Source organism: Argiope bruennichi, chromosome 9, assembly GCF_947563725.1.
Source record: "Argiope bruennichi chromosome 9, qqArgBrue1.1, whole genome shotgun sequence".
NCBI classification, from domain to species: domain Eukaryota; kingdom Metazoa; phylum Arthropoda; class Arachnida; order Araneae; family Araneidae; genus Argiope; species Argiope bruennichi.
In genome coordinates, this window is record NC_079159.1 from 59,713,180 (window position 1) to 59,736,894 (window position 23,715).

Consider the following 23,715-nt stretch of genomic DNA (forward strand, 5'->3'; position numbering starts at 1 on the left):
GCGCCATCTCGCGTTGTCCTCTATGGAACCAATATGGCGGATCCCCTGTTTTTCAGATGTGTTCCTCAAAAGCGGGAGAATACGCCTTTCATGAAAAAATTAGATAAAAAGATGCGGATCAATACTATAAAATAAACAACGTTTTTGATAAAAGTAAAAGAATATATCACAATATTCATTTATGAAATAATTACTATTATTTTTGCAATGTCGTGGCATTGTTTTTGTGTGTGTGTATGTGTGTGCGTGATGCTTATAGCAAAAATTAGGTTTTATGTGTTACGTAACTGTTAAATGCTATTTAGTGTTATTTATGAATGATTAAAATATTTTCTATAATATCTAATGGAGATTTTTTAAATGATTTTTTTCTTAATATTTTCCTTTATCTTCTTTACGTAAGAATAATGAATCATCATTCGTTTCTCAAGGTCATGACAGTTCGTCTCTCTAACCTTGAACTACAAAAGTACTTCCTAGATCAAGAAAAAGAAAAATAAACAAATGCGCAGCCTTCGTAAATCCAAGTTAATGCATTATTTTGAAATATCTTTTTTTTTAAACATTCATTTGTTGATTTAAAAAATATTTCTAATGAACAGATGCTTTTCTGTTATCCACGTACGGTTTTTTATTAAACAAAATTCTGGATGATTTGAGATCATTCCCTAAAAAATTTTTATTATAAGTTCAGTATAAATTTCTTGTCGCTTCTTTCATTAGCTTTTATGTTTTTGTAGAAATAAATAACTGTAGCAGTCAGTAAAGAATTGTAAAAAATAAAATAAAAGACATATAAAATGCCTCGTAAATAGTTAACCTCCAACTTTTTTTTCTATTAACGTAAATTAATAGGAAAAAAAAACATTAAAATCTAGAATAACGTAAAATTATGCAATTTCGACATATATTTTGTTCGTTTCTATTTAATAAATTTACAATAGTGGTAGCATTCTTTCTTAAAAATACATAATTCCTATTTTACTCTGCAAAGAAAGTGCTGAATTAAAAAGATTTTTTTTTAAATCTGGAACTTTTACGATTTATTGGCATAATTCCACAAAGTACACCCGTTGTAACCCATAATCAAAAATGTATTTGTGACTAATCGTTCTAATTTATTGGCACGACATCATTAAATATCGCCATGAAACATCCAAAATTTAAATTTTTCAGCTGTGTAGTTTACTGTTTTTCTTTTTCATTGCTTAATTTTGATATTTTCTGGCCATATATGCAGACATTTTTTTTATCCGAAAAAAAATCCATTTTCACGTTTTATTTATAGTTAAAGATTCGATTTGCATTCCTACGTTGATTTTTTTTCACGTTTAAAAAATTAATTTTGAACCTCTAACCGAATTATTCTTTTACTTTATTATTCTTTAGCGGCCATAGTAATGAACAATATTCCTGTTATATTTTCATTGGTGAAGAGACAACGCATTTTTTAAATTCTGAAGAAAAAGAAATTTTAGTTGAATCCCGTTGTATAGTGACAAAAATTATTTACTTCATGCAACAAATAGATTCGGTCCAAAATATGATATAGATTTGCAGTTTGGCTGTAAAGACTAAGGTCAAATGTCATCCATCCATTTATTCAGCTCACTGTGCTTTTATATTTACACACATATATTTAAGACAGACAGACATGATTCTAAAAAGTATTTTTAGAGTTCCGGAAGGTTTAATATATCTAGATTCATCAAAATTCAAGCTCAGACTTTTCACTCGGATTACAATACTTTATTGAAGTACATTTCGTAAAAATGAGAATTATTGGTAGTTTTGATTTCTTAAACGAGTCAATTTGTGTTCCATTTATTAATAAGAGTTCATTAAAGTTTGTTGAAGAATTTGTTTTTAAATGCCTTTTTTTTTTATCAATAATGCATTGAAATTATTCAGGCATCACATGTGTAGTGTAAAAAAATATCAATTTTTCCTTTTAAATTTATGTACTGAGCAAAAGTTGTTCGCTTTTAACGTGATTTTAATAATGAAAAGAAGGGAATATATATAAGAAAATACAGAATGAAAATATAGAGTAGCCTTGAAATAATATAGAATGTTTAAACTCCATTGTGAAAATATTTCTTCAATCAACTGTCACCAATTTTGGTGTATATTCTATTTTACTCTTGGAATTTCAGTTTATGAAGTGAAGAACATTTTGGCTTTTCACCACCTACTACAGTATGTCATTGTACAGTACTGTCTAACAGTTTGCTTTGCAAGTTAGTTAGTCGAAAGAATTGTAAAAATCACAAATTTTGTTTTGAAATTGTTGAAGTTTGAGCTAATAAACCTCAAACTGCCTTCCGGAAATTCTTTGATTGTCTGATTTATTGGAGAAAGTAGCTGTTAAACGTTGATTTTTCTGATTTGAGCTGTTATGTGCCCAGTTGGGTTATCAACGTCTCTTTCTTTAACTGTATTGTTTAGGTTATCTGTAATAAAAAGTTACTAACATTGAAATCCCATGAGCATAATAGACACTTGCAAAAAAACGAACAAAAACATTGTTGATTTTTGTTTTAAATCCTTCATTTTATATTCAACGTTGTGACAACATTTACGTTAACTTTTAAACCCAACATTGGAGAATATTTGAATATATATATACTCTTTCTAAAATCTAATAGATTACCGGTAATCCTTCATTTTTCATGGGTGCAAGCAATGTGAACCACATATTTCAAGATGTAGAAATAAAATTTGTAGTGGAAATTGTGCCTCCTTATCTATTATATTTTTTTAATCTAAGCTTTGGACTAATAGATTTTGCCAACTGTGTGTAAAATATAATATTGCAGTTGGTGGTGAAAATCTGAACTTTCCTCATCTCTTTTAATTGAACTACCATAGTCGGAGTTAATTGCTGATAAAATTTGAAAGCATTTCACTGTATACATTTGCATTTTAGTAACTTTCCGCTAATGCATTTGGATGTATTTCACTTAAATTGGGATCCAAATACTTTTTTTTTAGTATGGTCGCCTTGTATTTGAAAATTTTCGTTATAAAATTATAACTTGCTATACCACTAGGAAAGATATTACTTTCCGCAGTTGATTCTGACAATAAAGTTATCTTGTATAATATCAAATTCTAGGTAGTTATTTCTGTTGAGAAGTTCGTTTGAAAAGTGTCGATAATAAAGTAAGAGATTACATTATATATTTAGAAATCAATTTTTTAAAATCTGAATTTTCATTTTCCCCCCCTCCAACTCGTTTATCCCTAATTTTTAATAAGTATAACCAAGATGATTGAAACACCAAATGAGTTTCTAAAAATATTTTGTAAGTTTGCATCTTCTTTATCTGAACTTTTTATGTTACTGTAATGATTTATAACACAGAAAGATAGAGAAATATGTGTAAACTTAGCACCAAAAAAAAAAAAAAAGGAGAGAAATTATTTTCTATCTACTGTCTTGCTTATGCGAATCACTAATCTCCTGATAATAATTATTTATTGTGGTAATTCCCCATAGTTGATATTGATAATATATTTCGAGTTGAGAGATCGCAGTATATTGTGAATTATCTGGTTCTTTCATGTACTTTAGAATGCTGATGCAATTAAGGCCATGATAATCTCACGTTGTTATCTAATAGAAGTTTGATGAATTTTGTGCTATGATTGAAGTTGATGTAACCAAGGTTGTTAAAGATAACCATAGTGGTACAGCTTAATGAAATTAGTTTAAATCACATGTTACTGTGGTACAAATAATCAATTTCTTGCCATCTCAATCAACAAACTTCAGCACCTTGACAGATTTCTGCATTTTTGGTTGTGTTTTAAAACTGAAAATTTAATCTGCTTCACTATCTTCAGAGTGAGAAATGAGACTTGAGGAGCTGTTCTGTTTTGGGTCGCCCATTGGTGACCACCCATCGAAAAGGGCGATTTCTTTTGTGGTCCGCGAGGAATCTCCTTTCAAATAGGGCAACGCCCTCTCGCGCTTTTACTTCCAATTATCGTATGGTCATAAATCTACCTGGTGACGTCAGGGCGTCGTGATGCAATCCGTCTGACGTGAGCTGGCGATCACAAGTGTTTTATTTCGATAAATAATGCACGTTGAGGGAAGGGGGGGGGAGCGGAGTGTTGGAGTTCTGTTGTTGTCTCGACCTTGAGGAGGGGAGGGAGAGGGTAGTACAGGGTGCCGTGAATGAAAATGGTTTTCGTCAAATCGTAACGAGGGCGTCAATGGGCTTTTGCTTTGTTTACTTTTTTTAATGGAAGCAAGCCGGCAATTGAGTCTTTGCCAAGATCTGTCTGCCGTAAAAGGAGGATCTTTGTTTACGAATCGTCTTTTAACGATCATCCTGTTCCGTCATCTTCGTACTGATCTAGTTTCTTTCCTTTAAAATTTTTCTTCACCCTTATGAAATGTATTTCTTTGAAAAAGGAAAATATCATTTCCTACTTCATATATTACACATTACATTTGTTACTTCTTGTAGATATAATTTATAAACTATTATTTCTAAAATATAATGATAATTTGAAATAAAATTATTTTCATATCACACTGCAACATTCATTTTTGAAATTCAGGAAAAATATTTAATTTCATTTATCTTATTTCCATATTTCTTAATTGCCTTAGAAAAAATAAAATCTTTTCAACATGCTGACTCATTTTTTAGATATTATCATAAAAATTATTTTATAATTAGGATGCTATCATCTAAAAACAAGTGCTTTTTTTAAAAATTTACTTATATACCATACATTAAAAAATATTGAGTTTGTTCGTTATTTAAAGTATAATGTATTTAGTTTTATTGCTATAGGTGAACAAATCATGTTGACATTTTTATATATTTAATAAACATCGAATTATGTAAATTTATATCTAGCAACGCTAATATTTTTTTTCTCTTTTATGAACAAGAAATTATATTTTTTTCTCTTTTATGAACAAGAAATTATATGTAATCTGCCTGTGTACTAACATATAATACTTCTGTTTTTTATATAAACAATTTCTTTCCTAATTTAGATTTATATTAAAGGTCGATAAGTGATAAATATATTTTTTATAGTGTATGAATCATTAATTAGCTCACCGTTATTTTAAAAATCTGAAAAATTCATGTTTTTTAAATTTAAGAAATGAGGTTCTATTAAGATAGACTTTAATGCAAATTAAAACTTAAATTTTACATATAAATTAATACACATGTGTGTTAACTAAACTGCTACTGCATTCTGTTTTGGTACTTATTATTTTACCTCTGGCTAAGCTGCAATCTATTCATCCTTTTGCAGTATTTGAATATTGCTAAGAACTAATATTCGTTTGAATTATTTTTGTTCTGGCTCTGCTGGATTTGTTAATATTTCGATTCCAGATAGAAGAAGGCTGGAAGAAGCGATTGTAAAATATTCCTTTAACATAATAGTCCATTAGTTTTAATTAATATAATAATTGCACTCAATCAGTTTTTTTTCATTATTTTTTAATGCATTCTTTAGCATATTACCATAGAACGAATTCGCATTGATAATGTACCGTGTCACTTTCTCAAATGTCAATCTGGCCTTAATCAAGTTTGAGTTTTAGATTGAAAGCTCATGTGAACTTATATGGAAATGTTAAAATCTCGTCACTGAAGCTTATTTTCATGTATTAAAAAAGGGATTTATTTAGATGCAATACTTTTGACTCGATGATAATAATTTGCTAGAACTTGACTCAACAGTAGCCATATTTGCTTTTTTTTGTTCCACATTCCATTTGATCAGAAACTTATTTTCTTCTCATTCTTAAATATTGATAAGAAAATTCGCTTTACTCTTATTTAAAATTCATAATTATTTAGTATTATCAGAAGAAAAGAAATGCAAGTTGTAATTGGTTGATTGGTAGACTAGAAAGATATTGTTTATGGGAGAATGAATATCAAGTGAAGTTAAAATGTCTGAGATTTTGTCTCGCTGAAAAGATTTGGCAAAATGTATTTTAATTTATATCCATTTTAAAACCCACCTTATGGTTCAGTAAATTTAAAAACTACTTCCATCATTTTAAAATTCTATCATTTTTCTTAAAGATTTTTTTTTTTTTCATTTAGAAACAAATTAAGGAATTAATGATAAGATTAAAAAGTAAGATAATACTTCTCAAAGCATTCTTTAATTCCTGTGCATATTCTAAGGGCTTAGCTTGAGAAGGGATAAAATTTCGCTTTTGCTAAAATTGTATCATAAAAATAAAAATTTTAAATGCTTATTTCAATTTTAGTATTTATATTATTGTGTATTGAAATGGTTACACAAAATACAATACAATTTTAAATAATATTTGTGTTAAGTTAAATTTGTTTTTGTGACTTATTTCTTTCACATGGATTTTTAAAAAATAATTATTTAAAAAATATTTATTTATAATTTTGACAATGAATTTCACTTCGTACTTTTAATTGCTTTTTTCGCTTTGGAATATTTCAAATCAGTTGAGTTTTTGGAATTTTACATACGCTTCAACTTGCAATAAGTTTCTCTTTTAAGGTGGTGAATATTGTTTTTTTTTCCACTTATTTTTATTTATTTATTTATTTTTTGAAATTTTTTTGCGGTGGAGAATTTAACTGATATGTTTAGCTCTAAAAATTTTTTATCAAAAAGGCCCTTGAATTAAAAAAAAAAAAAGCTTACACATAATTTTTAATAATTGTAGTTCAGGTGATTTGTTAATTATTCACATAAGACTTATCTTAAGAATATAACGGTCTTGATGTTTTTCTTAATGTTGTTATTCCGTTTGGATATGTTTGTAGATCAGCTGACTGAGTGAATCCCGCTCTTTCTGCAAGTAAATCAGGATCCCCCAATCTCATGTCCCCCCCCCCCCCTCTTTAAGCGCGTGCGGAAGGTGGCTCCACCCTCCTCTTGTGGGAAAGGAGGGGGAGGGGGACTGCTATTATCAGTGTTGCTTTGATTGCGACCAGACAGCGTGGTGACTTCGCAATACACACATTCATAACGCCATCCCATCACGTGCTCTTGTTGGCATTATCTATCAGCTGTTTCGCATTCCGTCACTGAGCCAGAGGGAGGGAGAGGTTAGGTGGAGGGGGGTCTTTCTCCTTCCTCTTGGGGAATCCCTCCTCCCCCCTCTCGGAAAAAGAAAATGACTTTTCCTTTCGATTTCAGACTGGACGGAAAGAGTACGAAAACAGCTTGCGGTGAAAATGGTTTAAAACTTTCTTTCAGTGGCACTCTAACTGGAATTCACGGTTAAACCATGAAAATGGCATTTATAATCCTTTTATATTGAATTCCTTTAGCTTCTAAAGAGCTTTTCTATCATTACGGCTTTTTTATAGGATGTTGCTCAATCACAATACGACTGAGTGTGTTAATTTTTTTAAAATTTCTTTGAAATTCCTTGTTTACAATATGCTTGCAAACAAAATTTGGAATTTCTTCGAAATTTAAATTCATAAGTATTACTATCTGAATTAAAATAAATTTGAGAATGTGAATTACTAATTTAAATTCAGTGATCCAGTTTAATTTTTGGAGCAGAAAAAGTTATTTCACATCGATGCTTCTCTGTTATTTAGTTCGTAGTAGCTACCATGAGTCATGCTGAAGTCATGAAGTATTGGAACTAGCTTTTAAAAGCATCCTTTTATCATTCAGTGGAATGTTAAAGTTTAAAACATTGGTTTTGGAATTTTAGAAACTATTTCTCACTGTATATTGAATTTTACTTACTGTGCATCTGTTTTTATGTTAGATTCCCCTTAGACTATGTATCAATTATTGAAGAGGGAAATTATTATATCTAACGTATTGACTTCATACACTCTAATAATTTGCAACGTTCAACGAATGCTATTTTTCTCAAAAGGAGGAATGACGTGTTACCTTATCAGTTTGTTTAGTATCGGAGATAAATAAATAATCTCTTCAGGTTATCTTCGTCATGACTTGTTGGTTAATTTCCATTGCAAGTTATTTGGAAAATATGATTGTGTATTATTTTGCATTTTAGTGTTCAAAGCTAAATAATAGTATCTGAGTTTCCTACATTTGCTAACTTTTCTTGGGCACTATTGTAATCACTAAGTGATTAGATTGTTTTTTGCTGTACAAGTTCTATTTCTCAGAACAGCATTAATTATTTAATTTACTTTCAAATTAGCAGAAAATATATTTTGTAGAGACATTATGCACTTGCTTATTTAGTTAGGAAGAACTTCACTCTGCACGGTTAATAATTTTTTTTGAAATATTTAATATTGTAATTTTTATTATGTATTTTGATTATTCCAGTTGTTGCTTATTTGTTTATAGTCATCAATTTAGAATCTTTAAAAATAAATATATTTGTAACTAATAAGTTTTCCCTAAATATTTTCCCTAATTTTCTCACTCGACTCTTTATGGTATCGAAATTTATCGATTTAATATCACTGCTCAGCATTTTCGGAGTAGCAATTAAAAAAAAATCTTCGATAATTATCATACCTCATGTTTTTTTATACCAAAGTAGCATCATTTTAAGATGATGTTATGATTGTTTATTATTATTTCTTTATTTCTGTTCATTATTCTTGATCTTCAAAATCGTGTTTCATAGTTTTATACTTATAATTCGCTTTGTTAGTCTTAAATGTTTCCTCCTCACCATTTAAAAATATTCAATAAAATGTTTTTTATTTCATTTTATATCTCCCCATGTTGAGAACGTTGGGATATACATTAATTTGTCGTTATGAGTATAGCTTTCAAATTTTATAGAGAAAAGCACAAGAGTAATTCTTTTTTCTTGATGTGTTTCTGCCTGTTTTTCGTACGGAGGTACATTTCCTGTCGCAGGTGTTCCGTCTTCCCGTAATGGCGGCCGGATGCAGTGGACCATTTCTCAGCGGTCGCCTCGGGTTATAGAAACCCGTTTTGGTTATGTCATTCTCCAACGACCGTCTTCTGCTGCGATCACGCCGTATCTCCGCATCCCGATCTCTCATGGAATAAAAACTATTCTTTTTTCTTTCTTTTTCGCTTGTGAAATTCGGTTTTACAGCTTCGTTATCGGACTTGGGGAATGACCTAACTCGATTTGGATACAAAAATGGAGGAAAGGAGTGGGCACTTATTCGAGGTAATTAGATCGTCAACATGCAGTGGAGAAAAAGCTACTGGCTTTACGAATCGGTTTAGAGAAACCCGTGTGTCTGGAAGAAAATGAGTTCACAGTGCTTTGTGAAGTGTCTACTTCGTCGTTAGATTTATTTTTCGTAGTCAAGAATTGAATGACAAAATTCCGGACTAATTATAGATTTGGTTTTGAGATTTTCGAACTGCACACCGAACTTGACATGTGTTGCTTGGTAAATATAATTATAAAAGCAGTCGCCATTTAGAATATATATAGTAATTATTCATAAAAAAATGAGGTCGTGCTTCTCGATTATTTTTTAAATATTTAAACAACAATTTAAATTCCGTAAAGGGTCGTAGTTTTTATTATTTTTACATTATTTACTAGTGACTGGCATGTTGTTTGAAATGGCTTCCGACAAATAAATAGTTAGAACATTGATACCGAAATAAAATAAGGAAATGTAAGGAAATGAATAGGAATTTGACTAACACTTCACTTTGGAAGATAATACTTAGGCACTAGTACTCAAATTCGCCGCTCAGTATTTTACATTCATTCCAATTCATTATCTCATATTACTCTAATTCAAAGTCTTCCATGATAACCTTATCTGTTACCTTAATATTTTTTTTTAAACTGTAGGTTAGATTAATCTCTTCTGTTCAGACAGCCCGAATTATATACCGTATTAAAATTATCTTCGGACAAGTCAATCCAGGGCAGTTCTCAATGAACAACTCAATCACATTTTATTGACTGTTTTTGCAGAAGTCATATAGAAATATTATTTTATAGTATCAAGTTTAAGAGAAAGCTGACGTATGCTTTCGGCCATATTTGACGTAAGAATCAAATATTCAAGTCATAAATATTAAATTTACTGATAAAACACGGAGATGCTTTATCGGTAAATCATGTGCTCACTAAATTATGTATTAAATTAGATTTTTCATTGTTCTTCCGATTTAAATAGTTAACTGTAATTGATATACTAGTAAACAAAAATGTAACCTTGAAATTTTAAATTCTTCGCCGAGTATGAGTGTTTCTTTTTCGAATTAATGAAATAATAATTTAAATACAATTTCATTCATTAAATATTTTGGAATGAATAATTCTTGTATATCAAATAATACCAATAATAAAAATCATAAAAAGATTTATTTTATTTAAGATTAAGAAAAATTTGGTATAAAAACCAAATTTTTCGAATTAACCTTTAATGTTCTAATCTTTTTTGTTACTCCGATAAATGTAATTGACTTCTGGAGAGCTGATTGGACAGCTCCTGGTGGCAGAAGTCGACGGTTGTGATTAAATATGGCATAAAAGACAAATAAAGGCTGCTCCAGCGTACACACACCTGTCTTTCGGCTTCCTCTTGTTTCCATACGTTGGGTTACACGCATCTCGTGATGCCCACCGAGTTTCCGTCACCCTCAAATAAAAACGCGAGAACCACGAATTTTCCAAACTTCTTTCTATTTCCAAACTTCTTTCTTCACGAATTTTCCAAACTCCCTATTTCTATTACCCTTAACATTTTCTTAAAACTGGAGATTTTGTCTGAATGACGCGCTGTTCAATATTCTCAATCGTGAAGGAGTTTCTTTAACAATTTTGCATGTTTTTATTAATTGAGCTATTAATAAGTATTTATTTTTCGTATGAGTAATCATCAAACATTTTATTATGTCATTATAAAAATAACAGCCTGCCTTTTTTTAAACGTAAAGTTGGATTTAAAAATAATTTTAATATCAGTTGTTTTGAATATAATTATAATTTCCATAGCAAATTGAAATATTTAAATGAAGAGAGTCAAATGCGAAACGGAACAAAAAGTTCATAAAACACACATTTACATTTTCATTCATTATGCTGAAGAATTTAAATACATAAATTGGTTTTTGTTAATTGATTTAATAGATACCTTTTTTTTTTTTTCAATGCATTTCTTTCACCATATCAGGCATTTCAATGATGTCAATTCAAATCAATTTTGTTTTGGAACAGTTAGGGAGGAAAATAATTTTTAAAGATAAATCCTATTCATTATAAAAATTCTACTTTTAAATAAATGCATATATTTTAAGAATCCATTTAAAAAATAGTTCTATTCATAAAGCAAACATTTCAGTAATGCCATTTCAAACGAATTTCACTAGAACAATGAAAAGAGAAAGTTAAAAATACGTATGTCATTGGTACTAGAATATCAATGATATGCATTCAGTAAGCTAATATCGTGATTATTTAGTATTTTTTTAACTATATTTTCAACAATCCATTTGATTTGATAAAATCGATTATTAAAATGTAATTTGCCATCTAAAATATATATATATATATATAAAGACATATTATTATGAAAATTTGATTTGCTGAATTCTGCTAATTTAAATAAATTTTATAAAATAGGAAGTCACAAAACTGTAGCGAGATCATTGCGTACTTAAATTTTAGTCGATGTTCTTATTCTAGAGGTAATACAGCATTTCATTTATTAATTCGCTTATTCGTTAAGCATAAACTGTAACAATATCATAAAATATATCGAAAGATGCAAGATGTAAAAGGAGGGTTATCGTGGTAGATGATTTTTAAAAAGTCGCCGTAAAAGCATCGTAGTCCTTATTATTATTTATTTATTATACGAAAACACCGTAAAAAATAATGCGAGATACATCTGTTGACCATTGGAATTTAAATTTATCGCAAGAACGATTCGAAGTTTGATGTTCGCGAAAAGTCAAGCATTTTCTAAAATGCTCTACTGTCAGAATGCATTTTTAGTCTCCAGTAATTGTAACTAATAATAATCGAATCTTATGAGCATTTGTTGAGAAAATTTGCATATTTATCATCATTAAACCATCATGTTAAATCCTATGAAAGTATTTTTTCAACAGTTATTATTTCATCATTTCGTTATGACTTGTACATTAGGGATAATGTCCAAATAAATTCTTATATCAATCCCATTTTCATTTTGTTTTGCTTCACATCAAAACTTTGAATGAATATTTGCGATTGCAATACGCAATTCAGTTCAATTGCGAAACGCTTAGCTATTAAAATTCAGCATGAAGTAATATTTATTCTGTAATTGTTCTTAATGTTTAATCTTCTGTCCGTTTTCTGTTTTTAATAATTAGAGGTATAAATTCTAAACATACATACAGAGGTATATATTCATTTAAATTATTCCGTTGTGAATTAATTCTATCGAAATTTCTATGCATTAAATTAAACCTTTGGGTAACTTATTTTGGAAATTATTAGTCTTTAATCGACCTTTAATCGATGGAAATTCCAGAGAAATTTGTTTGTTGAGAATGAGTAAAGAAGTTTTTTGACAGCTGTGCGTAATCCGATTTTGAGTTCACAGGAACATGTGAATTATAATTATTTAGTAGGAAATAAAATAGAAATAGAAAGGTTCGCGGTTTTAATGCTTCATTTTTTTTTTTTTTTCATTTATATAAAATTGGGTATTGCACCATGTTTAGCCTTTAACAGTGAATTACGGAAAAAGTTCAAGGGTTTTTAAATGATCCAGAAATATTATATCAAATCCTACTGAATTTTGTGTGTGTGTGTGAATTTTTATTGATTCCAAAATTGTAATTAACGATAGTATGACGAATGTTGATGCAATAATGTTAATATGAACAACAACAATAAAAAAAAACATCCTTTTCTGAAGGAATAGTTTCTGTAAAGTTTAATTCATGTTTTTTCTGTATAATGTCTATTTTCCTAAGAGTTGTTTTCTTTTGTCATTAGGATGGTGAAGATGTGGTTCCGCCCGAGTCAACTTCCACTCCCGGAGCTCTGAGGAATTTGACCACTCCTCCCCACTCCGGTGTCTCTCCTCATCGGCCTGCGCCTTCACCCTCGGGGTCCTCGGCAGGATCCCCTTCCATGTCGCCTGCCCTTGGTAAGTGCACTTTCGTTTTAACATTTATCAGATCTTTTATAAATCTTACATTTATCATATATTTGCATTGAAAGTTTCAAATTGTTCGAAATTTACTTATAAATTAGCTACAACATGTAATTTAATTATTATTCTTATGATCGGAATACTTCTTGCTCTAGTTAAAATGCTTTAGCAGCGCCACTATAATAGTTAATTGATATTAGTATTTATATTAATGCATTAAACGTGATTTTACACTTTCTTTTGGCAATAATTTAAGCACCTGATATTATTAACACGTCTTATTGCTACAATGTCAAAGCTGCTTAAATTGTATGGTGAAGATGAATCTAAGGAATGCTAACAGAAAGAACTGTTAATGTAACTGCCCGCTGCAGTCTCTAATGGTATTCAAAAAATATTTGGGAAGATTCGCCAATTTACTTTCATTGCAGATCTGTCATGTATACTTTTGATCTCACTGCTAATCTCACTCTAATCCTTATGTGTTGTAGTTCATATAAAAATTCCCATCGAGAAATTGTTTGGTTGGTTGTTGATAAGTCTATCATCACATAAATCTCAAAAAACGTTTTATTTTTAATTAAAAAAAAAAACCCTTCATACGTGTGACATCACATCCATTGGCCTCTTGCAAAATGATCTGTAAATCTGAAGAAAAATTGGCGTTGTTCATTTGAAGTATGAAGTGACTTCATTGAAATTATAGAAAAGACACATTTATGCTTCTCTAGTTCATTACAAAAGTTGCCCATTTTGATAAATTTTTCTCAGTCTTCATTTTTGGTTTGTTAATTATAATTGGTTCAAGCTAGAAGATTTTTGAATAAAAACAATCCGAAATGAATAAAAACAATCGTTTAATTAAAACATTCTTTTTCGAGGGAGGTGGGGAGATTGCTACTGTTTTCGATAATAATGAGAAAATGAAGCCCTTATTTTATGATAACAAAACGAATGAGACGTGATTATTATATTTCATTTATAAAAAATTCGAACTTTAAAACTTGTTTTGTTTAAAGATAGTAAAAGATAAAAAAAATAAGAAAGTTTTTGCCTGGCTAGTGCTAATATGTCGAACTTGCTAAGAAAATTGAAAAATATTCTATCAAGTTAGCTATTAATTTTTTTTTCATAATTTATCTCTCTTTCTCTCTTTTTCATTAAATATAATATTAGAATTAGTTGACTATCTTATTGACATTGATACAAACAAACTTGAAAAGATTGTCCGCAAGTCTTAAAATTAGAAAATCTTAGCTATGACTAAACCATTTGGAAGGCAATTCGCCTAAAAATAAAAAGTATATTTAAAAAAATTTTAAGCAAAATACATTAGATAATAAATAGATTAATTAAACTTGTAGTTACATATCTAATGTCTTCAATTATATTTCCAATGACAATACTTAAGTAATGGAATTCAAAACGGAAGTGGTCTTTTTACGTCATTATTTATAGTATAAATAGTAATACAGACATAAAAATGAATAATTTGTACTAATGTTCAGAATAAAATTTTACGTTAATAAACTTACTTCACCCAGAAAAAATTCGTGAAAAACTGTGTTAAGATATTTTCCAAGTTGAAAATTCTATAAAAAGTTTCAAGCGCTATTTCGGGATGTTAATTTATTAGAATATATTTCAAATTAAAAATGTCATATGGTGCACTTTTCGTAATGATTTAGCAGAGGGAAAACAAAGAAAATAAAAACGTAAATTATAAATAATGATTAAATTATAAATAAAATGAGGAGTTTAGTTTATATATCTGTTCATTATCGATTCTCTTAATTGTAGAGATTTCTGACGAGAATTGTGAAATATCGTTTGCTAATATGCTTTCGAAATGAATAGATGTATTTCATATTTTGTTTTTAAACACAAATGAATAATTAGAGAATTAATTAAGTTGTTTTATTGCTTTCACAATTGTATCTAAATAATTAACTATTTACGGAAAATTCTATTTAATCTAAAAAAAAAAAAAATATTAGTTCTTTTCCCCACGTATAGATGGCGAGTTGGTCGAACGAAAAGTCTGTTGTGAAGATTTCACTTCTTGCTTTCATGACGCTTTTTAAATTTATATAGCACATTAGAATTAAATAATACTATTAAAAATATTTACGCGTTGTGAATTTTAATTCTGAAATATATTGCTGCCTGCTTTAAAATATGTAATATGTCGTTAGGTAAATTATACGAGATATGCATATTTTTAGAAAAACATACGTATATGGTATAGTATAATGATGTAATTTTGATTCTTTTTTCATTTTTAGAGATTTTAACGGATAGGAATATAAATTCATTCATTTATTTTTTTCCTTTTAATTTTCTAAATTGGGACTCAAATTTTTATGTAAGCAATCGTTGTTTCGTGGAAAGCAAATATTTTTCGCTCATTGAAGCTTTAAAATTTATATTTTTGAAAATTAAAAGTGAAGTCTTGATTTGGAAAAAGTAAGAAAAAACAAAAAGAAAACGAGTCATTCTCTGCTGTTGCAAAAATGAGTACATAGCAGTCAAGTTTTAGGTAGTTGGTTGATCGATTTGTAGTTTCATTGATGCGAATGGCAACACCGTTTTGAAAACGAGTTGTTTAGTTTACGGAATCCGAATTTTTGCGGAAATTAATTGTGTTTATTTATTTATGTATTAAATGTTTACGATTTGAAATCGGTAGTCGTGATAACAAATATTTTAAAAAATAGTTTTGCTATGAAATGATTGCTTGTAGAAGCTTAGAAGGAAGTAAGTAATAAATGTTTATCCTTTTCTTGAAAAGTCATTTGTAAGTATCGAATAAATATTGTGCACCTTAAACTAATTCTCTTAAATTACTTTAAAGTTAGTATTCACTAATATATTCAACCAATTTTGTTGTAGTAATCGATCTGGTTGTATCTTTTAAATCCAAACTAAAACTTAACTGCATCGTTATCCTTTCTGTAGTTTATACCCTTCTTACTTCTCTCCCCTTTCTTCCCCCCTTTAACTTTCTCTCCCTCCGAATAACCTCGTTTTCTGCTTCTGTCAGCTGATTCGTTTGATGGCATTGACCTTGAGCAGAGTGTGGGAGGGGGGATGGAAGGTCTCCCTGCGCTCAGGCAGATTATCCATTATTGATTTCTCTCTAGTATTCTTGTTCCAGACGAAACACTTTCTATTTTATTAATTCTTTAGTTTCTTTTCTTAAATAATCTTTTATTCCAATCCTCGATTACAGATGTTTTTCTTTACTTTGGAGAAAGTATAAAATTTTATCGCTTTTAAATAAATTTTGTTTCGGAATGCTGTTTTACGTTTTTTTTTATGGTGGAATTTCCTTAGAATAGAACAATTTTATTTTATAATTATGTTCGTAAACATTTGTGCAAAATTATTTGTTAAAGCTTTTTCTTCGAATAAATATTCCCTTTTAAATAATACATATTATTACACTGCAGTGTTTTTCTCCATTTAAATTTTTTTATTCTATATTTTTAATGCCAACTTTTTTTATATTTTGGAGACTTCTAAACCAATTTATTTCCTAAATTAAACAAATAAGAAAAAGTTTTCACTTTTTGAGGAAATGAAGAAATAAATTTCCTCAGAAAATATGTAAAAAACTTTATTGTGGATGAATTTTTTTTTTAAATTAAGGTTATTCAGATAGTTATAAATTCAAGCTTTTAAATCTATTTTAGATGCATAAATAAATAAATAAAGACTAGAATATCTGTGTAAAGTAACATTATTTCATTGAATAAAAGAATAATGTGTAAATTTCAACCTAAAGAAAATTTCTTATTTTCTTGGTTAAATAATTATACATTATATGGTATTAAAGTTTGTAAATTTTCTTATCCTTTATAATGGGGGGGGGATATGTAATTTCATATAAAAATTTTGATTACAGGATTTTTATAATTATTTTTTCCGTTCTCAAATATTTAATTTTCAAAGTGCATTTCGTAGTGCTTTAGATTTCTTTAAGTAATGAAGCAATTTATTAGAAGGATTGTGATTGTTTATTCAACCATTCAGAATTGTGCATTATTCTTCCATTTAGAAATCATATAGAAAAATACAGAACTTGAGAACAGTTAGCTTCAACAATTTGCATTTCCTAATTTGTTAAAATGAATATTTTTAAATGTTTTGTTTACAAATTATGTAATTATATTTGATAATTAGATTTCTATACTCAATAATAATTTTTTAATTAATCAGTTTTAAAACTTGGAATTATTGAGAAAATAAAGTCGTAGGAATTAATAAGTGCCTAAGAACTTTTGTTTGCTTGTAATTTAATATTAATATTTTAATTATTATGGTAATATTTATTAGTATTTTGTTACTTTTGTCAAGATTCTAAAAAATAAACTTTTGTAGGTCAACAACAAAACATTCCCATGCCCCCTAGGCCATCTTCAACCCAGTCCGAGAGTAGCGGTCAGACACAGATTCCCCAAGCACCAGCAGCTGCACAAGGTAAAAATTTTTTGTTTAATTATCTGTTTTTGCTAAAAATATGATCTTCCTGTTATTCATTTTGTCCTCAGTATTCTTATTTTCCCATTAAGGATAAAAACAGTTTTAACTAAGCAAATGATACTAAGCAGAAAAAAAATTTGATGGTTATTTCATACTGTCCACCTTTGGTCACCAACTGTTTCAACAAGAAAATGGATAGATTTTATTTTCATTTAAATCTCTTTTGCATAACTTAATGTTCATAATTCTCCCAAGAAATGTTTTTAAGCATCAAATTATGACAGATATCCCAAGTTGTATAATTTTAATAGCCTAGTATCTGTTCCTTTCAGTATGTATCCTAAAAAGATCAAATCCCATGACATCATAATACTGTTGCTTTCAGAGTAATCTAACTTTTTTGGTGTTATAATTTCACTTTTTTAAATCTCACAACTGGAAAGCCAAGAATACTGATTGTGATTTATTTCAGATAAATCATTTAGATATAAATCCATGTCCATGATGCCACCAAATTGTCTGACATTAAAACTGCATTATTTTAATTGTCGTGCTCAAGTTTTATTGCGTAAATATCTGGTTAATCTGTCATCTAAATTTTATGATATTGTAATTTTATTTTTTTAAATTTGTCATGTGAACTGCACATATATTAAACAAAATCCTTCTTTTTTAATTTTCAACAATAAAGTAATTAAGAATTCGAAAGAAATTAAGTATTAAAGCAATATTACAATAAAGCAATTAAGTATTTTATAAAACAGTGAAAGCAGTTAGAATTTTAAGGCAACAATGTAATCTAATTATTGGAAATCAGAAAAAAATCGCAAAAATCTGTATGGCTATTAACTTGGTATCACTTAAAAAATTATTTTAATTTTGAAACAATGTAAACTTTAATTTGTCTAAAATATTTTTTAAAGTTATAGAAAAATACCAAAATAGTTTAATTTTTAATTAAAATTGCTCAAAGGTGCATATTTCCATGTTCCAAAGTATAGATGTGCCAAGTTTGATGGTAGTAGGTGTCAAATGGTATCGCCTGTAGGACGACAGCACTCACATTCATCTTGATTATTAGTATATTTGTTTCAGATTTAATATATGAAAATTAATTAAAAAAATCATCATTGAATAATTGTTTTTATATTATTTTATATAAATGGAAACATCTGTTGCTGCCAAATTTGAATGTGGATGTTATTTTATTAATACCAGATTTCATCACTAACCGAGCTTAACATTAACTAGCTTGTTTTTGTCTAAAATTGCTTATCAATAAGTTAGTTACTTTGATATAAATGTTTCTCTTCCTGATATTTATAGAACTGGTTTCAGAATTAAATCTAAGTCAATTTGTATTCAAAATATATTTGAAAAATGACTGCTAAATAGTGTTGAAACCTATTTTCTACAGTTGAATTATTGTGCATTGAAAATCCAACCTCTTTCACAATTAAAAGTTTGTATAAGTTTCTACTCAATCTTCATGATTACAATACTGAGATAAAATAGAATTCTAATATCCTAGCAAATTTAACGTTGGAAAAAACCTCATGCTAGCATTACAATTTTCTAAATTATATTCATATAATTTAGATAATTCATTCAATTTTTTTTCTTATGTCAAATTTTAAATGATAGTTATCAAGTACAAACCTAAGTGTCTTTTTAAATGGTTGTGAAATATAGGTACTAAATAATCTGTTAAGTTGTTCTATTTGCACATATTATTGACATTAAAATATGCATGTTTAAATAAATGAAGTGAAATCTTTATTGTCAGGTTATAATCAACAAATGGCTCCTCCTGCAATGTATGGCAACAAAATGCATCAAAATATGATGTCAGGTAGCTCTTCTCATATGACTCCGTATTCTCCTCAACCATCAAGTCATTATCCACAAAGTAAGGAAGTACTTTTTCGTTGATATTTTTAAAGAAAGATTTTTATTTATGATAACATATTTTGTTCTTTTTATTCATAATATTTTTTAAATAATTATAATACAATATTCTTAAAAATTGTTACGAATGTCTTAGTGATTTACCTATTTTTTTTAATAGGTGGTTACCATCGTCCACCTAGCTCTATTGGCATGCACAATTATGGCAGTCAAGCCCAAAATAATTATCCTGGCCCTACGTATCCTTCACAGTCTCAAATGCCTCCACATCGAATGCCCTCTCATCCTAGTTCTGGACCATCTAATTATGTTGCTCCTCCTAATTCTAGTGGTTACAACAGTTCTCAGTATTCAAACACTGGACCACCTCCTTCTGGATACCCTATGAATAATATGATGCCTCCACCTAATCAGTATCCAAAAGCTTCTAGTATGCCACCACCTGCTGCAGGAGCTCAAGCTGCCGCGCAAGCAGCTGTGATAGCTGCCGCTGCCTCTTCTAATCCAACACGTCAATCACCAATGTATTTGCGCCAGCATTTGCAGCAGAAAATTTACAATAGCTACAATTCTACCATTCCTGGACCTAACAGTAGTCAAGATACTCCCATGCCTCCTCCAGCCAGCACTCCATCTTCTCAATCTATGAGCCAAGGCTCTTTACCTCCTACCTCTGGAAATACTTCAAGCTGCGATGGTTCACTTCCACCTTCTATGGTTCCTGCTGGATTTACTCAGGCTCCTTCTCTTGGTAAGGAAGTTTAAATAGTATTTGTTTTCTGTTTCCCTATAAATTCTGGTATGATTATACTTGTCACCTCCTTTCCCTTACGAGATTTGCTTAAAGAGGAATAGACCTGCAAAATTGCAAGTCTATTCCTCTTCTAAAATTTTTAAATGTTAGAGAAATATTAATTTGAACCAGGCAAAAATATACATGGTGAAAAACTACTTGTACAGGATAAGTTGCTCTAGAAAACCTTAGAGGCAGAATCAGCAAAAATATTATAAAAGGTTTAAATGTAAATTCTGAAAATTCTGTATTTTTCAATTCAGTTTTGATATATTTTTGCTTGTATTTCAAATAAATAATACTTTTTGGTTGGATTGTAATTCTGTTGAAGAAAATGACCAATTTCATATTTCAAAGAAGATATATGTACACACACTCACCCAAAAAGGAGAAGGTGAATTGTATTTCAGATTACAAATATATTTAAAATGAATTTTGAATTTGAAGGGAAATTTGGAAGTCAAAACACAAAGATTTTATTGCTGGTATTACAACTGCTTGGTGGTCTGTAAAAATAATTATAATAAATTTTTCAAACAATAAAACTTATCAAATGTTTTAATAATTTTTTACCATTAAATAATTGTTACAAATTTAAAGTTACAACATAAAGTTATTCATTACTTCAAATAATCTCTCATACATTGGAAAATAAATAGAAAATTAAAGGAGAGGAGCGGGGGAGAGAATTTACTTAGTAGTTTGCCAAATCAGTCCAAGGAATGAGGTAAGTGAATAGTGCAAGTTAGATCATAACAGATGCAAAAGAGCTGGCTGATAAATGGAATATCAGTATAGAGCTTTTAGCAACTGACATTAGTCCAAGGAGAGTAAGGAAACTTGAAAGCAAATTTCAACCTGTTGGGGCTGGAAAGTCGATTTCATAGTAATCTTCTGCGTAATTTGAAATAAAGTAATTTGTTCTCTATTGGAAGAAACTAATCAAATGAAATAGTATAGCGGTGAATTCAAATCTGAGGGAGAAAGAATGAGTGTTGTTTAAATCTGTATAGTTTTGACCGACAAAATCAAATATGATGTGGATGGAAATAAGCTGTTTGATGAGAGCCCTTAAAATGTATGCTGCTGTTTTAAAGATTTTTTTACTTCACTATTAAATGTTTCATAGATAATTTTCTAATGTTTTGATTTTAAGAATCTTAATTATTACTTCTGTGCCACTTGTTAGTAGAAGAAAATTTTCCAAATTAAAACTACTACAAAAGTTTGACTACTTCTTTATAGCATATGAGTGGATTAATAATTTTGCTTTTAGAAAATGAGATGCTCAGTGTGAACTATATAGACACAGTTTTGAGGGATTTTCCTGATCAGTGAGGGTGTCAATTGTAGCTCGTGTTTTTGTTATTTCTTCATTGTATAGAAAAAATTATCATAACGATCATAAGTGATCATATCATAATATTTTTATCATATTGAGTTAAATCTCAATTATAGAAATGCTAAATAAATATTGCATTTTGTAATGCTATAATATAAATGCAGTATTGAATTCATTACATATAATAATTTCAAAATGAAAAAAGTGTCAATAGATTTTTAAAAAAAATCCCATTTATTATTGCATAACTGTTTTAAAATATAGTCAAATGTTTTATATCCGACAAACCACTGTGTAATAAAGTCTAGTTAAAAGCATGAAATATGAAGCAAATCGATTTCATTTTAGGGGCTAAACATTATATATGACAAAGTTTTGAATGGAATACCTTGAATCTTTAATAAATTTATCTCATATCAGCCATGTTTTATGTTATGGCATCATTGTAGAGGCATCTGTATGTGAAAACATATTTACATACTATGTAATGGAGTCCTTCTTCATAAGATCACAATATAAATACTTTCAACTTTGCAGAATATTTTTTTTATATAATTTCCTGTTTAATTTCCCTTTTTATTTTATTTTTCATATTTCCCTTGTAAGAAAACAGTACAATACAATAATTTAACAATTATTTGATTTTTTTCTCAGATACTAGAATTTAAAGTGCATGTTTACATGTATATTTAGAGTCTACATAAAGAATAATTTACATCTCATTTTATTATTTTTTTTTTTCATTTTATAAAATACATTAAAAGTAATATTCATGTTAAAACAGACTGAATGTGCATTTTTTTTAATGAATGGATTATAATTGCCTAAAATCCATACTTAAAAAATCTTGTAACCAATCTTGTTTTGAAAAGCCTCTTATTTGCGTTACATATTTCCCATTTATAATATTTTCCACTTATATATTGTATCCTTCATATTTCATTTCATGTGTAGCAAATATCAAAGTTATATAATTTTCAAATGTTACAATAGTTTTTTATACTTAAATATTTGCTTGAAATAATATTTTTATTCGTCTTACCTTGTGTCAAAGTGACAGGATATATATATATATGTTTCAATCTGATTTCAGTGGAGGGATACTAGCTGCCTTTGACCACCTGCTGTTCATCAGTTATTTATGTATTTAATATAATTAGCAAAACCAAATGACAGGCCTCACAACCGCTGTATTAATTTTGCCACTTTTCTGTTTTGTATGAATGTTAATGACATCTACATTTATCTTCAATGCTTCATCTGCTCTCTATCATCATGCATTTAAATCTCAAAAACACCATTTTACTGTATTTTGTGTGTGTGTCAGGGTTCCCCAATCATAACTAGTGAATAAAATAGCTAACGAATCGGTTCCAATTTGACCTATGTTTGTTACTACATCAATGGTCATCTATGCTTATTGCCTCTATTTTCAAATAATATTGTAAAATAAAATTAAAACTGAGTTTTCCGCTTATTGGACAAATTTGCCAATTAATTTAACCACTTTTGTAAATATAGTTCACTAGTCAGAATGCTTAGTTATTATTACAAAGTCGTGATTTAGAATAGTTATTTTATGTTTTCTTAAGATATATTTCTTCAAAATTGGCTGATATGACTGCATAAATAGCATTTATATAGTTGCTGATGATGACAGGAAGAAAGATTAAATTAATTGTGTCAATTATATTTAATGAACACATCGTAACACAACAAAAGAAAGTGTAATGTTAATTCGTAATAATGGTATATAATTCGAATTTTTTTTTTTTTTTTTTTTTTTTTTTTTTTTTTTAATACTTCAAAGTGAAAAAATTAATTAGTGCTAACAATTGGCAAAATTGTTCCTCTTTTTGAGGTTGAGAACTAGCAAACTTTGTGATAATCATTTTCTTAAGGAATATTTGGTAAATGGTGAATGAAAGAGAGTGGACAGCCATTGCTGATCTATTTAGGCTGTCTGTTTAGGCTTGTAGTCTTTCATATGAAACAAAAATTGATAACATTGAATTAATGTTTGTAGCTTAGTAATTTCTTGTTTGGTTTTTCCTTATTTTAAATATATAGATTATTGTTGCATGAAAATAATTATCATA

At 28.7% G+C, this 23,715-nt stretch overlaps 1 protein-coding gene across 2 annotated transcripts in view; it reads left to right on the forward strand.

Annotated features, from left to right (window-relative positions):
• The window catches only part of LOC129983630 (trithorax group protein osa-like), a 125,051-nt gene that overhangs the window by 82,919 nt on the left and 18,417 nt on the right, over nt 1-23,715 (forward strand). For both annotated transcript variants that reach the window (XM_056093165.1, XM_056093166.1), the window contains exons 4-7: nt 12,929-13,082; nt 17,472-17,570; nt 19,360-19,482; nt 19,642-20,232. In XM_056093165.1, coding sequence (XP_055949140.1) covers nt 12,929-13,082; nt 17,472-17,570; nt 19,360-19,482; nt 19,642-20,232 — 967 coding nt within the window. The remainder of the gene's footprint in view (nt 1-12,928; nt 13,083-17,471; nt 17,571-19,359; nt 19,483-19,641; nt 20,233-23,715) is intronic.